The following is an 18503-nucleotide window of genomic DNA, read 5'->3' as shown; positions in this document are numbered from 1 at the left end:
ACTATATTTACTGTACCTTCCCTGTTTTACTTAAAAGGTCTTTTCTACTGAGTACACTACCACCATCTGGTGGTTAGGACATCAACACAAAAGACAATAAATGAACACAGTATATTAAAATGCAATCTGGGCCTGATACAGAAACATGATTGTGGTTTTTATTTCTCTGCAAAAAGCCTTCACCTTATTCACTTTTATTAAAATTGCACTCTTAGATCTTCAGAGAATACTCAATTTAAGCAAAATAAAGAAATGGGAATAAACAATCTTGAAATCTGAATCAGTTTGTTGTTTATGAACATTCTCAAACACCAGAAGCTATTGGTGGGAAAACACAGATCTAAGCATATTCCAATTTCAATGTGCAAAGTAGTGATATTAATAGAAAAACATGTAGACATCCAAAATACATTTTTCTACCAAGCAGCCAATGGCAAGAGAAGAATAGGAAACTGGGGCTGCTCCCACTGATCATTGAGGGTAATGCCAGAGAGGTCCCACGCTGTGTTTACTGACATCACCAAGAGCTCAGTGCAGCTGTGACAAGAGAGGAAGAGAATGGGGAAGGAGGGAAAGAGAGACAGCGGGTATTGTGAGCGTCACAGCTAGCGAGCAAGAGAGAAGGAGGGGCTGTATCAACACAGAGTGAGCTTGAAAGAAAAAGCAAGAGAGAGAGACTGAGTGTGTGAGGAAGGAAGATGCTGTTGCCAGGGAACAGTGGTGAGGCGGAAACATCCATCTTTTCCAGTTCGCAGGAGGATGAAAACACGGTAAATCATGGATTCATCATGGACTGAACACCGGGAGAAGAAAAACAGCTGATTCGTACAAGCAGCCTACGAGAATCAAAGAGAAGGTAGGCAGGTGTGATTACATAACCTTCATAACGCAGTTCCCATACGGGTGACATCATCACAGCGGGATTAGAGCCTGGGGTGGGGGCATTAGTGCTGTTAGAGAGAGGAGGAGGGTAGAGGGGCATTCAGCAGCGACAAGCTGAAGTAAATGGTAGGCAGAGAGAGAGAGAGAGAGAGATCATTATGGGCTGAGCTAAAAGCACAGGGCAAGGATTATGTTTGGTCCAAAATGCAGCATGTGAGTGACAGAAGAGACTGAGAAGATGAGAGCAGGATGGCCATACATGTGATGATCCTGACTCTCTAACTGTTTTCCTCTATACAGGAGGACCTATTTTTTCCCTCCATCTGCATTAGCAACTTAAAAAAAACAAAACAGGCATCATCCACCTACCCAGGCAGATGTAAACAGTGATGACTCCCATTCTGCTCAGGCAGCTCTAAGAAGGAGGAGGAAGAACACAAAGAGGAGACTGAAAAAACAGAGAAGCTCTGACAACAAAGAAGAAGGTCTTCTTGATTAGTGTGTGAGTACGCTGCCTTTTACATGATGAAGAATTTGTCTGATTAGAGCTGTGTAAAGTTTTAGTTTTCCTGGGCAGCAGATGGCAGATTCAAAATCAATGACATGATACTTAACCCTTTAGTTCTGTTTGTCAGATAAGGGAAGGATGGCAGATTCTTAAAATGTTTTTTTGTCAAGCTGCTTCTTAATATGACCGATGAGTCTTCCTAAATTAGAGCACATTCGCATTTTACATTCGAGGATTTAAAATGGACGGGATTTAAACAGACCGCAGCCACACAGTCCTAATGAAAAAAATTAGCTGAGTTTTAAAATGTCAAACTACATAACAACTGTCTGTTTATCACATTGATTGATTGATTATTGCCTATTTGGTCATGAATAATGTTGTAGGGAAATACCCACAATTTGAAGATTATCAGGGAATTAAAAGGCTTTTGTCTCTGCTGTCCATCTGCATGTATGTACAGTGGATTGCAATCAGAAAACCTAAAAGAAGAACTTTCATAGTGCAGAGAACAGCACACTGTGATGCTAAATTCAAGTGACACTTGTACTTACTCCCTTGCGTTTGACATACTGTATGTCAAAACGCCTTTGTCAGAGAATACAGTAGTGTATATTTTATATCTGTCTATTGTACATTTGTTTTCGCACCCTGAGACAGAATACTCGGGGTTTGGGTTTGACAGGCAGGACACAGAACAAGGCTCACGAGAATTTGCTTGGAAAATGATGGCTGTTGTGCCATCTGGCCACAAATCCCTACCAAACACGTGCTGCTGTAACATCACTTAGTGGAGTTCGGCCTGTGAGCAGCTGAGTCTGCACAACAACACATCACAACGCCGTTTCGGTGTGAATTTTGCACTTCGTTCTCAGCTGGTCGCATCCTTCTGTCATTCATATTTTAGCATGTAGAAAGATCAATCTGTTTCAGGGTATTTTTTTTAAAGAGTGAGAACAGAGAGAAGCAACTCAAATAAGGATTAATCCACACTAGTGTTTGAGGAATTCCCCATCAAGCCCACATCAAACACTTTCTCGACAGATGATGCCCTGTAAACATTTAGTATCCAGCTAGAACACAGCAGCAGCAACAGTGTGTGTATCCTGAGGGCTTGTGCCTTTTAGCCCACTTTTGCTGTTTTTTATATCTGGGCTCTAATGTGTCTCACTACAGTCCATCAGTGCCATCCCAGTTGACAAATTTACTGTGGTAACGTGTGCTTCAGCAGACTAGGACGGTGTCCCAGGATGGTCCCTTCCCCCATACACACACACTTCTGGCACAAGTCTCGCTCATGATGGTCATACATTGTGCATGACCGAACCTTGTAAGACACGCTGAAACACCCAGCCCAAACACAGGACACTGTAAGAAGAAGCACTGCATGGAGACTTCTGTGTTTCATCCAGATCGCGTTCTGTTCTGTGGTGGCTCATGTGATTTGTCTGTATTGCCCTGAGGGCCTGTACTGTATGAGCAATGTGTTTTATTTTTATCTAGAATGAAAACGCAGTGTGACTTGCTTTTACCAACTTCTTATTACTGGGACTTCACAGTACAGCAATTGCGCCTTCAAAATTCCACTTGGGATGTAGAAACTGCAGATTTTGTACATTTTTGGCCAGAATATCCAAACCATCAAAGCTCACAAAAAATAGATCAAAATTAAAGATTGGGCAAAGAGGTTTTGGGATTCTTTGCAAAAGAGGTTGAAATTTGCTTTAATGTTTTGTCCCTAGTATGGTTTAACTAAAATGCCAGATCCTACATTTCCCACAGTCCAACTGGACGGTGTCTTTCATTAGACCCAACCTGCCTTTTAAATGCCCACGTGCTTAAAACTCTACACCTTCAGCTTGTAACTCGTGCTCTCTCATAAGTTTGATGTCTCAAATTAGAGCTCAGATCATCTCGAGGAAATCATCAGGATTTGGTAAAAAGGGTAGACTGCCCCTTTAAGGCTGAATGTTTCACTTGGTTTCATACTGACTGACACGGTTGAATCTGTTTGCAAACCACAGTGAGCTGAAGCCCGTCCTCCCAGGCAGAGGATGGGTACAGCAGAAGCCACTTTGCGCATGGACAGCATGGAAGTTAAAGACGAGTGGCAGGATGAGGACTTCCCCAGGTATTTGTGTGTGTGTGTGTGCGCGTGTGCAGTATGTTTATATCAGAGTGTGTTTGTACGTGCTCAAAATGTCTGATTTGTGCAGATGCTCTGACAAACAGGCTGCAGCAATGATGGAAAATCAGCGACGTGTGTTTAATGCTTAAGGGCAGCAGGTGTGTTATTTCCTGCATGTAATTGTTACGTGTTATGTGATGAGGCTGTATCATGTCAGTGAACAGAAAGTCAAACAAGTCCAGCAGTGAAAGAATAGTGGACCACCGACCCCCTGTTACTCGAGAGAATAATTTCTACAGTAGAGGAAATGTGAAAAATGAGGACAGGAAATGAATGACTGTGTTCAGTATATGTTTGATATAGTTCTACTACAATACTCTTAGTATCCATAATATATGATAACATAAAAGTCTTAACAATAATTATATTCTTATAAAGCTCAGAATGTGTTCAACTGCTGTCCAGAATTATTGGTGTTTCCTATGTTTCCTGTGATTGTGAAAGGGATGAGAAAAAGCTAAATCAAAACCAAAATCATCATCAGGGCAGAAGCACACGTTAACTTATATTAATGAAAATTGTCACAGTTTATTGTACTTTCCTGTAGAGCAACATTTCAGAATGCTTTCACACTGCAGATTGTGTTTCTCTTCCCCAACATTTAATCCACTTTTGAAAATCTGTTAATGCTGTCTTTAACCTACCTCTACAAAGCTACTGACAACATAATAACAGCAATTATCCCAGCAGCGGGCCCATACTTGTGGTGTTTTAGGGTGTGTTAGTCTGTGCATGGGTGTCTGTGTTAATGTCTGTCTTTCTGTCTATGAATGTGTGTGCATGTTTGCATGAGCGCTATCCACTGTGGCCTAGCCCTCTCGTACCCTAGCGAGTGTGCAGCTGCCTTATTATAATGTCAGAGGGGACTTGGTAATTACTGGTGTTGCTTTCTCAAACAACACATATTGTTTCCAAGCACATGCTCTGGGTAAAGACACTCCAAAACCAAAAACCTCCCAGTTAAAATAGCAGCAATGACTCCATTGTTATTTATTTTTGTTTAGTTTTTTATCATAGCATTTTATGTATTTTCGGTGTTGATTATTATAACTAACACTGGTACCAGGAAAACAATTAAAGAGAAGAATAAAATGTACAATGTGTACTGCAAATGTACTGTATGTCAGTGTACTTGAGATTTTCATTTTCACTAAACAGTATTTATGTGGATATTTGTCTTTCATTGAAGGCCACTACCAGAGGATGGAGATGTTGAATCCTCATGTCTTACTGACAACAGAAACAGTAAGTGGAATAAATACACAGCGTTAAATAGGATTTTTACCCTACAGTATATCTGAACTTCCTGACCTGCCCGCGCAGATCCCCCCACCACTCTGAATGTGGGAGAATCCGTGGCCCAGCGTAAACGTCGCACCCTGGTCGCCCCCGACATGAACCTGTCTCTGGATCAGAGTGAGGGGTCGCTGCTCTCTGACGACTTTCTGGAAACCCCCGACGACCTGGATATCAATGTGGACGACATTGAGACCCCCGATGAGACTGACTCTCTGGAATTTATCAACAACGGCAATGAGCTGGAGTGGGAAGGTCAGACAGAGGTCAAATGGTGCTGAAAAATCATATTTAATTATAGCAGGTGTCACAAATTGAATCATTTGAAGTTGGATTTTCCATCTCTGTGGCTATAATCCACCTCATGCTGATTTAATGCAATTTCATGACTTTTAAAGCAAGTGCGGAGAAAGGTTTTACAGTACAAGTAACATATTTGTGTCACCTTGTTATAGATGATACTCCTGTGGCCACTGCCAAGCGTCTACCAGGTGAAAGTGAAGAGGAGAGAGACTCGTCTGGTCGCCTTTGGCGAACGGTGATCATCGGCGACCAGGAGCAACGCATTGACATGCAGGTCATTAGACCATACCTGAGGGTGGTCACACATGGAGGTCAGTAAGAGAGAACTTCTCCGATTTTATATTGGTATAGTAAGAGGCCGTGTAACACTCTTTAGATTGATTATCTGTTAAATGTGCCGTGAACATAAAGAGTGAAAACCATGAAACAAAAAACAGAATAAGTTGGTTAAACCGCTTTTGACCTTTTTTTACATTTTCACCAGAAGTGTCTAAATACGTTCACTTATTGGCATGAAGCTCCACCCACCCGCTGCTAAGGCAACATTTAACAGGAGTATGGCAACAGAAAAAATAATCAATAATAGTTTGTATTTACTGCTCTTGGTGGCAACATTGGGTAATGTAAGTATTGATTTATTGTTGTGAAATGCTCTTTTTGGTACAAGGCCAGTACCACTCGGTGTGTTTGCCTCTCTCAGGTTATTATGGTGAAGGTCTGAATGCAATCATCGTGTTTGCAGCCTGTTACCTTCCTGACAGCAGCTGTGAGGACTACTCATACATCATGGAGAACCTTTTCCTGTAAGCTTTTTCATATCAACATTTTCCTTTGTTTTAATTTTTCCCTGTATGTTTGAGAAAAGCACGTGGCTGGAACAATCCCTGTGTTTTTATGAAAGATTCTTTTAAAAAAATTGTACATAATTGTAAAGTATTATTAACATTTAATGCTAAAGATGAAAGATGAAACACAAATTTTTGCTTTCTGTGTCAGCACATATGTAGAAATGATCCAATCTTTATGACAAATTTAACATAGGAATTAATTGCAAATGACGGTGTTGTACAGTCAGATGGAGCATCTTTGTTCTGTCATCAGGTATGTGGTGAGCAGCCTGGAGCTGCTGGTGGCTGAAGATTACATGATTGTTTACCTGAACGGAGCAACTCCTCGCAGGAAGATGCCAGGCATCAGCTGGCTGAAGAGATGCTACCAGATGATCGACAGGAAGTAAGAAAGAAAATATCAGCACAGCCACGATCCAAATGAGAATATAGTCTTTCCCATAATTTTAATATCACAAACTCCCTTTTATCTTCATCTCTGACATTAATAACTTGGACAGTTTTAAATTCTTGACGTAATAAAATCATCACAAGCACATCAGCATCTGAATGTCTCCTGCAGGCTGAGGAAGAATTTGAAGTGTCTCATCATTGGTCACCCAACATGGTTCATCCGGACTGTCCTGGCCATCTCAAGACCTTTCATCAGGTCAGGATATATTTTTTTATCCATACGTCTAATTTGTTGGTCGAGAATGACTTCTTATAACATCCTTAGGAAACAGAGATAATATACACAACAAAGTAATACCTCAGTGGCGTGGTTCATTGTGCACTCAAACAATCACATAATAACAAGGTCTAGCTAGTGTTGGCCTATTACATAATCACAGAGCTCCGTGGCCTGGCCTTATGACATTCCCACTGGATTATTTGTTGCATTGATTGCGTGTTTTGGATGTTTTTTGCAGTGTGAAATTCATGGATAAAATTCGTTATGTTCACACCCTGGAGGAACTCAGCCAGATCATCCCCATGGAGCACGTGCAGATCCCAGAGTGTGTGCTGCAGTAAGTACTCTGAGCCACAAAGGGTCTCTGTCGAGACATCACCTATGAGAGCCCATGTTATGCATTGTATACTGACAGTAATACAACTCTAAAATACACGATTAGAGTGTAGTGATCAAACATTAGCTGAGCCAAACAGTGTTTGGTGTGTGATCAGGATGTACTGGCTGTTTTTGTATTTCTATATTCTTAAGCAGCTGTACTGTAGGTGACCATGGTAGTAGTACTGCTGAAGTACTGAAGTACTGCTCTAAATACATCAGCACAGCTCACTGGGCCACACTGTACCAACAGAAATGTATCAGTTTATCTTTGACACGTGATTGGCACTAATGTTAAAGTCACTTTCTCCCACTAGAGAGAGGTATGCTGATACAATAACACACTCTCCCTTTTTGAAGGTACGACGATGAGAAAATAAGAGCACAAAAGGAAAGGTAAGCAAAGGATTTACAAGCGGCTTTATGTAAAGAATATTAATGCATGCACCTTTTCCTGCTCTTAGGTAATTTTAGTCTGTCTTACCTACAGACTTGAGCAAGATCCGCAGCAGACGAACTCAACACACCCTAAAGAAAGGTGCCCTCGCTTTGTAGTGTAAACAGTCCAGTGCCTTTTCTTAATAATTAAAATAAAGTTGCATTACAGCCGGCTTTCAAAAACAAAAATCTTCCTTTTATTTATAACTAGTATTGATCGCTACAGTGGAAGTCTTTAAAAATGTAGCTCAGTGCAACTTTAGATGTTTAGATTCTGACATTATGCAGATTTCTCCATTAGTATCCAGAAAGTGTGAGGTAACCAGTTGTCACTTCAAATCGATTTTGAAACTTCTAATAGGCTTTGGGCAACAGAAGGCAAAGCCTAATATGGGTAAGATGACCAAGCAAAACATTTATGTTTACTAAAGGCTTGACGCTAATCTGTCACTTCCAGGCCAAAGTCTATGATAGCAGAGGTCGGCCGTGACATCTGACATTAAGGTAAGGGTTTTCGTTCACTTAAGCACCTCTCCGTCAACTGCATCCAGGCTGGTTTGTAATGTCAGCCCACTGTAACCAATCTCTGACATGCAGGGAACTGTTCACTTCTAGACACACGTTAGTTTTCCCAAAAGGCAGATGATACTGTAAATTGTGAAAATGCTGAACGATCACTGAAGAAGGGTTCAAAGGGTTAGTCAGGTCTCTGTGAGGGTGAGATCCAATTCACAGTTCACAACCTTTCAAGTTTAAATAACGTAATTACTTTAAATATCAGTTTCAATTCATATGTATTTCAGTCTTCTACGATAGCACACTGCTTTTTCTTCTTCAGTCTTTTTGCCTGATAATACTAATGCCAACAAAATGTAAGTCCATGAGTGCAAATACAAAATAACTAAATCAAATAATTTACCGAGTCTTTCTTTCCGTTCTCTGGGACTGAGTGCTGGGCCAACGGCCGAAACACTGATTAAACTGCTGTGTTAATACTGTCAGTCATCAACTGCAGCTCATTTCCACTATTGCCAAGTCATGTTTCAATTCTTTAAATTCGGACTACGTTAACATCCAAGAAACGTTAAACCGATCCCCCGACATCATATTCCCTCCATACCCCCTCGTTACATAAAGCACAGCTGCTCATGTCTTCAAGTCTGCCTGCTCTCAGCCGATCAATTCTATTTTTAATGGGCTGTATGACCAGGGTCTGGCAAATTGATCTGCACTGCACAAGCTGTCCTAAAACTGACGGAAATACCCACCGCAGCAGGTCGGGGTGGGCTGGGGTGGTGTGGTGGTTTTTTTTAGAACCTGATCCCCCCCCCCCGAGCTGCTGCTGCTGACCATTTCTACTAACCTCCACATATCAAAAGAGCTGTCAGCCAAACGACTCGACGATATCACAGGAATGGGCCCCGTCTCCTAACGAAATACCACCAGAGGAAGCAGGAGAAAAATGAACAGGCAAACCTGATATGTGACAAGTTGGATTTAGTTTGGATTTAGTGCACATATAGGGACACTCTTCCAAATATAAAGATCATATTCTAAATGTTATATTTGTGGAGAAGTATGAATGTCAACAGATGTATTACAGATTCTAGGGATACAGGTGGCAGAGATGGAGGAGGAATTCAACTTTCTCTATTTACATTGCAGAGATTTTACAGAAGGTACCAGTGGGCATCATTCATCCATTACTACAGGAGGCATCATCGCACGCTGTCTGCACAGGATTGAATCTACCTACTGAATCCACTACATGCAAGACATTCTTTTATCAAAAATATTGTTTTATCTGTCATGCTTGCTTCTAACTAAAGGATGATTTACACCAAAGCGTAGATAAACCCAGAAAACATCTGCTCCCTGCATGTCAAGTTGAGCTTTATGTACAGCATGACTTCAACAATAGAAATGAAAATGTATGAACTTGGATAATTTCCTTAGCTTTGCCCACGCTGGGACCATTGTGTATATACTTGTAAATATATTTCAGAGAAAAGCTTTGCACAGATATTTGGTCAATGTTTCATTTAAGGGCCGTTTACTGAAAACTAATGTGCAATGACATTGTTCCTTCTTAGACATACAATAGATGTTTCTGATGCAAGAATGTGTTTCATATGCAGGTGGCATGCTGGTTTATATCCCTTCTGTCGCTGTTACTGTACATGTCTTTGTTTTTAGCTAATTTGCCATCATGGTTTAAATAGTACTTTTTATAAGATGGAAAGCAAATATTGTTACAGATGAAATATATTTGAAAGACAGAGCCTAGATTAATTGATAAAAGTGTTATTTATGAAAATGTGCCATTTAATGTTTGTTAAAAAAATTAAATAAAAATGAGGAAGTGAATTTGAAACACGTTTTTGATTGGTCACCTATTCTATTCAAACTTGACTTGTATCGCAGAACACATTAATTTGCAAGGACACCCAAGCTGTGCTCATTCCCGCTTGCTGTTCAGTACACACTGACCAACCACAACATTAAGACCCGTGACAAGAGTCAGCATGGCCACTCGGAGTGGTCTGCAGCTACACAGCCCCGTGCACAGCAAAATGAGATACACTGTGTGCAGAGGTGGTAGAAGTACACAAAGTTGGTAAAAGTTGGTAAAAGGGGAATTGATTTTAGCCCCTTTGTGTGCTGACAGGTGGTTAAACCATAATAATTAACAGAGATAGTTTCCATCTATGACTGTATTGGCCTAGTCAGTTGATATTCTGTATTGCCTGTCAGGTCTTTTGCTGTTCATTAAGGGGTTGGACAGTAATACTTATTTGTTTTCATATGCAAGACTAATATGATTACTAGGTGATATGATGATACTCTACAGAACTCATATTAGCCTTTACAGTCATCTGTCAGCCTCAAATAGTTTTTTGACTTTCTGTGTGATTCTTTACATTTTACCTTCATGTTGTAAGTTCTGTTAATCAAACTCTTGTCTAATTTATTGTTTTTTTCATGACTCAGAAAACAGTATTTGGGGAAATACGGTATAAATATGTATTATCTTAGAGTAAGAGTTAGAGTTACATGAGAAAATGCTACAAACCTGATTAACACATTGTTTCATCTGTGGCAAAAATGATAAAGATATAAATTATACTATATAAGTATTATATACTTCTTCACCAAAATGCTGTAAAGTTTTTTTTTTTTTTAACTGAGTCTAAAAAAGGAAAAAACATATGCACCAAATGCTTCACATGGTGTCATGTCCTAAAGAATGACTGAGATCATATGGTGGCACAGTTTTGTAGTCTCATTCTTTACTAGATGGAATTTTTCTTGTGTACTAACATCAGCTGCCGATGAATTAAAATAATATTGTCATCACACAGTGTCAACACACACACACTGTTGACACTAATGTCAGTGAAACACAAACCATGTGATTTAATAGCCGGGACTCAAAGTTCACCTCCTTCACTCTTACAACTACTTAGATAAGTGCAGCTGTAAAATAATTTTTTGAAACACTTTACAAACAAAATGAGCGCACATCCGGAGGCATGTGTGGCCTGATAAGCCGTGGGCGCTGAAATTCAAAGAAATAAGCCTGTGTTATCAGACCTGTAGACATGACAGGAGGTACTGTGGTCCCATGGCTGTTGGCCACGTACTCCAACTTGTTGCATCAGAAATATGTGTGACGCAACAGGCAGACACACAACAGCCTACTAAATATAGTGCTACTGGTTTTCACCCACCCAGAGCTGTCCAAGCAGGGAACTTTACCCTCTAAAAACTCAAACAATGAGATTTATTAATTTGATGTGACACAGATGTCTCAGTAACAGGATGTGACTGTTATGCTCTGGCATGTGTTACAGTACATTTCAATGACTGTACAATCTGCAGCGCCTGCATCCTGTCTATACAGTGACCTATCGCAAGTCTACAGCAGCTTGCTGTCTGAGTCACTACATGTCTGTCTGGCTCTTTCCAAAGATGAAGAATTCATTTTGTGTTTCACAGCTTAGCCGCCTCACTGTTTGCCTATTATCTTCTAAGAACTGTGCTGGGTGTGGGATTTGTCATGCATTTGGTTGGCAGGTGTTCACTGACCCCTGACAGCAGGTGGAAAATTTGGGATCTACTTTCATGCAAATGCGAGGCTCTGAAGTCGTCCTCCTCTCACTGGAACTGTAAAGCGGCACCTCATTGGCTGCAGGAAAAGGTGGCCGATTGGTGTGAGGGGCTGTGACGCGGCAGCTAAATGCTTTATATGCCTGGCCAGGAGATTGTCTATCAATGAAGTAGTAAAAGGGGGGGACATCTGTAGCAGAGGAAAAGGAAAGGTTTGTAGAGACCTTTAATAGACTGTTTGCTTTGGCTGGGTTCCCTTCTTTTATTTACTGAATTCCAGAGGTGACCAATACCCCAAAGAAGTCAAAATGAAGTTTATTATTGGCATTGGCGGGTAAGTCTCATTTATTTGATTTACCTACTGTAAGTATCTTTTAATGCAAATGAAAAAACTTGAGTGCTTGAAACCTGTGCAACTCATTTGTGTGGCATGAAATTCATCCTAATTTTAGAGTGACCAACGGTGGGAAGACCACTTTGACAAATAGACTCCTAAAAACATTACCCAACTGTTGTGTTGTGCATCAGGATGACTTTTTCAAGGTAAGATGAATTCTTTTCACAGTCGGTGTATTTTGAATCTACAGTAGCTATTTTTAAAAGTAGTAATGTTAAGTCAATGAATATATTTTAATGTTTATTTGCAACATTCATTTTGCCCTTGAGGACATTTTGTGCCAATAACCCAACAGTCTGACCTGCAGATGTCCTGACATCGCAGTAGCCTAGTAATCTGGCTGATTGTCTCCTGGACAGCCAATGAAAGGCCTTAACGTCCCCACTTAAAGTCAGACCTTGTTTAAAAATGTTTCAATTTCTGTAACCAACTTTTTGCATGAAGATAAACCCCATTTAGTCTAAACAAAGCCAGAAGATTTTATTGCACCACAACCATCTTGCCATGTTGCATTCAGGTTCAGCAAAGGACAACTGACAACTCATGAAGTTGTTTTTACAACAACTTTTTTTAAGATTTTTCAAACCAAATGTCAAATTTTGTGCATACAAGGCGAGACAACAGGCGTCGAATAGAAGTGCACAGTTTAAAAAAAAAAAAACATGAAAAGGCAATTTCCGACTCGCAAGACTCTCTAAGAAAATACTTCCTTTACCACAGAGTGAGGTCACAGCGAAGATTACCAACCTCCTGCATATTTTAAAAATACTTCAACTGCACCGAAAAAATGTCACAGTGCGCTACTTTTGGTGGAGATGAGTCCTTGACTTGTCCTGTCCAGGTGTGATCAGCTCCAAATGGTTACTGGGTTGCAGCAATGTTTTATTGGTGACTGTTATTTCAGAAACCCAATGAAATACAAGTCGGGGAGGACGGCTTTAGACAATGGGATGGTAAGAATGGATTTCGCGTAGGAAAACCATGCAGTAATGTACTCTTACTTTCCTGCACATTTCTTTAGTTTGGTAACCAAACTTTGTGATATTCTACCACCTATTCTGTGAATGTTACAGACATTCACTAACCTTGACTGATGTGTATTAAAGCACATTGGTGATGAGTGTTTTTGACATGTGCGGTAAAGCCCACTTTGCTCTCCTCTCTCCTTGTTCTTTATCAGTGATCACAGCCCTGGACATGGAGGCCATGGTCAACACTGTGAAAGGCTGGCAGGAGAACCCAGTCAAGTTCGCCCGCTCACACGGCGTAACCCTGTCACACGAAGCCGAGGGACCCGACTCAGAGCAGAGGGAGATCCATATTCTCATTGTGGAGGGGTTCCTCATCTACAACTACAAGTGGGTCTCTTCTCATCTTACTTGTGTTTCTTTACAGGCTCTAAATTTTAACCTACAAATCTCTTGACCTCTAAAGCTTTTTACTAATTTGAGCTCTGGCTGCTGTTTTTTCCAGGCCACTTATTGACATCTATGACAAGTGTTTCTACATTTCCATTCCTTATGAGGAGTGCAAAAGGAGAAGAAGGTAAGAGGCTCTTGAAGTGGCACTGACAGATTCTACTAAAGTGTTGCACACAGTATTACAGGCCCAGGCTATAATGTGACCTGGTTGATTACATTCCACAGTACAAGAACATACACAGTCCCTGACCCCCCTGGTCTGTTCGATGGCCACGTCTGGCCCATGTACTTAAAACACAGGAAAGAGATGGAGAACAACTGCTGCACCATAGGTACGTGGAGGCAACTCCCTCTGAAACCAAATACCATATCCCTTAGTCAAAATAAAAGACAAAACCAAAGGTTACACTCTGAACTCAAAGTGACTCTCCTTCACTTCTGATTTGCCTTTTTCTGTTCAGAGTACCTGGATGGGATGAAATCAAAGGAAGATCTGTACAACAAAGTGTACGAGTGTGTTCAGAACTCCCTGCTGAACAACTTATAGGTAAATAAAAACGTATCAACACCTCCACTATCACCAGAGGCCCGTTGGTGTGTAAGTCTGCGTAACCTCTCTCTTGTCTCTTTCTGTCTACAGCCAGATGGGGACAGCAGCGGACCTGTGTATAGACTTGTAAATAGAACTTTGAGTAAATGTGTAACAGCAGTTCTGTACTTCTAGCCTGATTTGTACATAGTTAATCAAGTAACATATTAGGAAATAATGGCAGACGTGTTTTGTATAGGCCTGTAACTTTTTCTAAAAGATAAGCCACCTCTAGACTGCCCAGTGTTTGACACGAGGAAGGGATCTAAACTCTAAATTTTGCTGGACTGTACATCAAAAGTCAGCGGAAGGATTTGTGTTTCCCAACTTAAAGAAATGTCTGAATCTATTTTTTGTTTCCTGTTTTTCTTCCTACCTCACTTGACACTCACCTGTGTGGTTTCTACTCAGAAAGACAAACACTTACATACACTGAGGATGACTGATATCCTCTTCATTAAACTAATCACCCAGGAAATGTTTTCCTCTTATAGACAGGGGAAGGACTATCAAAATGAAATTAAGTTGAACAATTTTAAGTTTCAAAAATATACATGAATATGAAAATAACATAGTAAAGGTGCTTTATTTTTCATGATTTACTAAACTCTGGAAGATTTTTGTTTAGTTTTTGTTTTGCCGAGGGTACGACAATGTAAAAATACTCATAATAATAATAATAATAAGAGTCTTTCATTACCCTAATGACTCATTGATATTAAGAGAAATAGTTTAATAATATTGCAGTAATATGTAAACATAATTTAATTTATACTTGTGGTTGGGCTGAGCAGGCTTTGGCTATTTCACATAGAGTTGATGTGTTTAATCCAGTAACTGGAAACTTCCGTGTTTGTTCTTATTACATAAAAGAAACAAACAAAAAGGAAAACTGCAACTATTAAATGAAGTACAACGGCTCCTTCTAAAAGGTTGTGGTGTATAAAGCGTCATAAAATAAAATAGTGCCATGAAATCGTACTAAAGTGCATCTTTAAATGTCTGAACTTAGTTACTTTACACCACTGAACTGATCAAGACACCGAGTGAGACTCTGTTGCGCTTTTGATCGATTATGTTACGGCCTTCCTAAAAAAATGTCCTCTTAAAAGTCACCCACACCGCTCGACAATGTGTCAGCACTATGGGCACAGAAATCAGGGGAAACATAGAGCCGTAAACTTTCCATTTTATTGTTAATTCAATTATCAGAAACCAAGTAAATTACTTTATACGATGCCCCTCAAGACTTTCCTCACTGCACCTCTGAATCTTCAAACAAATGACTGCTGTCGAGCTGGCAGTGATGACCAAGACGCTAAAGGTTTTATGGTCAGAGTTTTCAAATTGTATGATACACAATCTACTGTAGCAATGGGTCTTTATTTTCATATAGACACACACACAGAGACCTTTCTTCTGCTCATACACATGGCCTCGCACTCTGAGTGAGGACTGGCCAGTTCTGTCGCAGGACCTGGCAGAGCCGCAGAGGGTGCTGGGGTCTTGTGATGCATTTCTGAAAGTCTTTGCATGCCAGCAGTTGGACTGAAGCAAAGGGTGGCCGGTCTGTCCATTTATATTTAGGCTAAGTGTCTGGAGTGTCAGGGGAATATAATATACAAGTACATGGCCAATTTCAATTGGCCACACACCCACTGGATGCTCCCAGCCTGGTATGACTCAGGGCCCAGGTTCCATACTCCCCCACTGGGTGGGTAAGGTGAGAAGCTTGTGGGCTGGCATGTGCTCCCATGTCACCCGCCGCCATGGCAACCCCCACAAGTACAGCTTGGGTGTCCATATTTGGGTCGAGAGGCAGGGGCACAGGAGATAAGCGGGTGTCACATGCTGCCCAGAGCCCCCCCTGTATGAGTGAGCGAGGACCCGGGAGGCATGTGAGGGGTTGTGGTTGTGTGTGGTGCCACTGAAGGAGCAAAATACTTTTGTGCGTCTCACTGAGAGACACTGATGTCAGTGAACTTATTTAGTGAAATACATGACTTTAGCATTTAGAAGTAGCATATAAACATTTAATAAAGAGTGTAAAGTCTATGAATAGTATTTATCAACTAATATAACTTTTCATATTAAGACCTATACAGTATATTATAACCGTGTTTTACTATATTGTCATTAATTATGTGTTTATACGGTATCTGAAGGAGGATTCTAGTTGTCTAGGTTGCTAATTTCCACCAAGGTTCTTGTCAATCACAGTAAAGGTCTCATGGTACGTTTTATGTTTAGTTGGTTTGTGCAGTCATGGGTTCATGCTGACAACCCGCAATACTTTATTATCACACGTTTAAACTGTTTCAGGTGAAAATGAATATTTTTCCAAAGAGGGGAAGTTTTAAATCATCAATACCAACGATCTGCACACCCGGTTCGGCCTCTCTGTTACATTCTCACAGCTCCAGTTCAGTTCCAGTGGAGGTCAGTACCAAAATACTGTTGTATGACTTAATGTCATTGTTACTTTATCTGTATATTGCTCCTAATTAATCAAGCTAATGACAAGAACAGTGCTAATAACATAAATGAAGTATATACAAATATGTAATTTGTCCTAGTTTTAGTTGTGTTTGTTCCTGCCTTTTGCTTTTTATTGTTTATCAACCAAATGGCACCTTTGGGATAAATCTGGCTCAGTGATGTTTATTAACTGCTGCTTAATAATCAATTTAATATAACAATGTATGAATAACTTCAAAGTTGCAGCTGATAAATGTGGGGCTAATTTTGACACCTGTTGGGCAGATTAAACTATAATAGTACATTTTAGTTTATTTGATGATTATATTTTGTGTTAATAATCTGAAGAAGTGGAAGTATAAAGAAACTGGAATAGTGCAAGTGCCTTTAAATATTTTTTAATAGTGTTTGAGTAAATGTATGTTATGATGATCTCTCAGGCACAGATCCTTACACCTGATGTCAGACAGTATTTGTGTTGTAGAGCCAAAGTCCTTTTGAGACTGTTTATGAATCACATATTAAGTGATCTCAACACTGATTTGTCACGTGTACAATACATTAATGAAAACACGTTGCTCAAAGCTGAAACGTGAGGAGCGCTGACCCAGCAGACATTGGCGAAGGTTAATTAAAGATTAGCGAGAGGTGTCACACGAAACCTGATGATCTGCAGCACTGCGATGGTCAGATGACACACAATTCATTATTGTTCATCTATCATCTCTATTTCAATTCTGATGACACTAAACAAAATCCATTTATTTGTTCATTCAAAGTGTTCTGCTTTCAGGAGGAACTAATAATCCACACGGCTGGAGATTTACTCATAACGGATCAATCATTTTAATTTTTTCCAAACATTTTTAAGCATCTCACCTGTATTGTCTCCCCATGAGCTGTGGTAAACCCTCTGGATCTATCATTTTACTCCTCAGACTGGCAGTGTGAGGCCTCAGGGGAAGACAACAGGTATATTCCTTGTGGGGGGGGTGTTCTTGTGGTAAAACCATTTTAAGACCATCATCTTCGTTAAATCTCACAAGAAGCAAAGCCTGGATACCTAGATTCATGGGATAAGATATATTCAAAGCGTCAAAGAATTAGTCTTTCACTCGGGGAGAGATCTCCTGCTGCTGCTGCTTGCTGCTGCTGCTGCTGCTGTAGGTGTACCATGAAAACAACCAGAAACTGTTTATTTTATTTCCAAGCACTCCTAATTTACACCACAGATTAGTTTTCGTGGCAGCATTTGTTGTGATTTGTTTACTTTCTGGTCAGACACACAAGAAAGACTCAATTCAACATTCATACTTACTGGCTATATTTTGTGGGTTACATGTCCTGCTCAGGAAGTCTTGTGCCAAACCAGTGCCGAGGATCTGTGGCTCTTATAAATCTGGACTGCAGCGGACAGCAGGATAGGGCAGCGCTGGACTTTGGAGAAGGGGAGGGTTTGACTGACTAAGAATAGAAAAGCATGCAGGCTAACCATCATCATGCCCTATTTGGCAGAGGAAACACACACCTGGTTGCTTCAGTTGAGAGGTGACAAATAATGAGCTCCTCTCGAGTCGTCTGTAGATCATTGTGTATGTCTTATCCTATGTGTGACACTTATCGTGCAGCCAAACAGGTTCCTTGCTTGAAAAAATAAGTTAATTTTATCAGTAGTTTGTGTTTAAACCAGAGCCACACAGTAGATAATCACTCAGTCTGCAATCTGTCTGTTTATTTTTCAATGACTTTACTAGACTCAAGTTCAATTTTGAGGTGCTTGTGCTGTCCGTTCTTTATTTTAAAAGTATTTTTTAGAACAATTATCTTAACTCCCAACATGCTTTTCTTCCATTTTTAAAGGTTAAAGCAAATGCATTTGTGTATATAACATGTTTAACTTACCATGTAATTCTACTCTACTCCACTTTTCAGAGGCAAATGTTACTTTTAAATGTGAAGTTGGTGTAGTTGATAATATCAAGGCGCAAGGTTTG

General features: G+C 40.2%; 2 protein-coding genes and 1 long non-coding RNA gene across 14 annotated transcripts; 2 read left to right on the top strand and 1 right to left on the bottom strand.

Moving 5' to 3' along the window:
- The first annotated feature begins 547 nt into the window (after window positions 1–547).
- Window positions 548–9892, top strand: atcayb (ATCAY kinesin light chain interacting caytaxin b). Of its 8 annotated transcripts, none has more exons than XR_010910678.1 (14): window positions 548–856; window positions 1183–1384; window positions 3415–3521; window positions 4768–4823; window positions 4902–5129; window positions 5330–5488; window positions 5878–5980; window positions 6279–6410; window positions 6588–6674; window positions 6937–7035; window positions 7394–7472; window positions 7567–7614; window positions 7972–8018; window positions 9180–9222. XR_010910678.1 is itself a non-coding variant. In XM_067475710.1 (14 exons), exons 3-13 carry the CDS (start codon window positions 3445–3447, stop codon window positions 8009–8011), a joined length of 1065 nt encoding a protein of 354 aa, XP_067331811.1. In that variant the 5' UTR covers window positions 550–856; window positions 1183–1384; window positions 3415–3444; the 3' UTR covers window positions 8012–8018; window positions 9180–9892. The 8 variants fall into 8 exon arrangements, 6 of the variants coding, with proteins under 6 accessions (XP_067331814.1, XP_067331812.1, XP_067331815.1 ...); XM_067475710.1 differs by having other exon boundaries at window positions 550–856; window positions 7437–7472; window positions 9180–9892; XR_010910679.1 differs by lacking the exon at window positions 7567–7614 and having other exon boundaries at window positions 9180–9270.
- On the bottom strand, window positions 6280–17982 carry LOC137098947 (uncharacterized). Of its 4 annotated transcripts, none has more exons than XR_010910681.1 (3): window positions 17828–17982; window positions 17389–17572; window positions 6280–6389 (listed from the first exon to the last, which is right to left on the bottom strand). It is a non-coding gene; the product is annotated as an uncharacterized lncRNA (long non-coding RNA). The 4 variants fall into 4 exon arrangements; XR_010910682.1 differs by lacking the exon at window positions 6280–6389 and adding an exon at window positions 6608–6738; XR_010910680.1 differs by lacking the exon at window positions 6280–6389 and adding an exon at window positions 14666–17187.
- LOC137098946 (nicotinamide riboside kinase 2-like) lies at window positions 11782–14380 on the top strand. Of its 2 annotated transcripts, XM_067475717.1 has the most exons (8): window positions 11782–11958; window positions 12077–12167; window positions 12926–12974; window positions 13202–13379; window positions 13495–13566; window positions 13668–13774; window positions 13904–13989; window positions 14083–14380. In XM_067475717.1, exons 1-7 carry the CDS (start codon window positions 11933–11935, stop codon window positions 13987–13989), a joined length of 609 nt encoding a protein of 202 aa, XP_067331818.1. In that variant the 5' UTR covers window positions 11782–11932; the 3' UTR covers window positions 14083–14380. The 2 variants fall into 2 exon arrangements, with proteins under 2 accessions (XP_067331818.1, XP_067331819.1); XM_067475718.1 differs by lacking the exon at window positions 12926–12974 and having other exon boundaries at window positions 11787–11958.
- Window positions 17983–18503: the final 521 nt, after the last annotated feature.

Source organism: Channa argus, chromosome 14 (assembly GCF_033026475.1).
Source record: "Channa argus isolate prfri chromosome 14, Channa argus male v1.0, whole genome shotgun sequence".
Lineage (NCBI taxonomy): Eukaryota > Metazoa > Chordata > Actinopteri > Anabantiformes > Channidae > Channa > Channa argus.
Note: the sequence above shows the minus strand (reverse complement) of the source record. Positions and strands in the feature narration are given on the sequence as shown.

Bases quoted from the DNA above. Each gene is read 5' to 3' on its own strand.
- atcayb (XM_067475709.1), top strand. From the start codon at position 3,445: ATGGGTACAGCAGAAGCCACTTTGCGCATGGACAGCATGGAAGTTAAA. The intron at 4,824-4,901 runs GTAAGTGGAATA...CTGCCCGCGCAG, and splicing joins TCTTACTGACAACAGAAACA to ATCCCCCCACCACTCTGAAT. The intron at 7,036-7,436 runs GTAAGTACTCTG...CCCTTTTTGAAG, and splicing joins ATCCCAGAGTGTGTGCTGCA to GTACGACGATGAGAAAATAA.
- LOC137098946 (XM_067475717.1), top strand. From the start codon at position 11,933: ATGAAGTTTATTATTGGCATTGGCGG. The intron at 13,567-13,667 runs GTAAGAGGCTCT...TACATTCCACAG, and splicing joins GAGTGCAAAAGGAGAAGAAG to TACAAGAACATACACAGTCC. The intron at 13,775-13,903 runs GTACGTGGAGGC...TTTTCTGTTCAG, and splicing joins GAACAACTGCTGCACCATAG to AGTACCTGGATGGGATGAAA.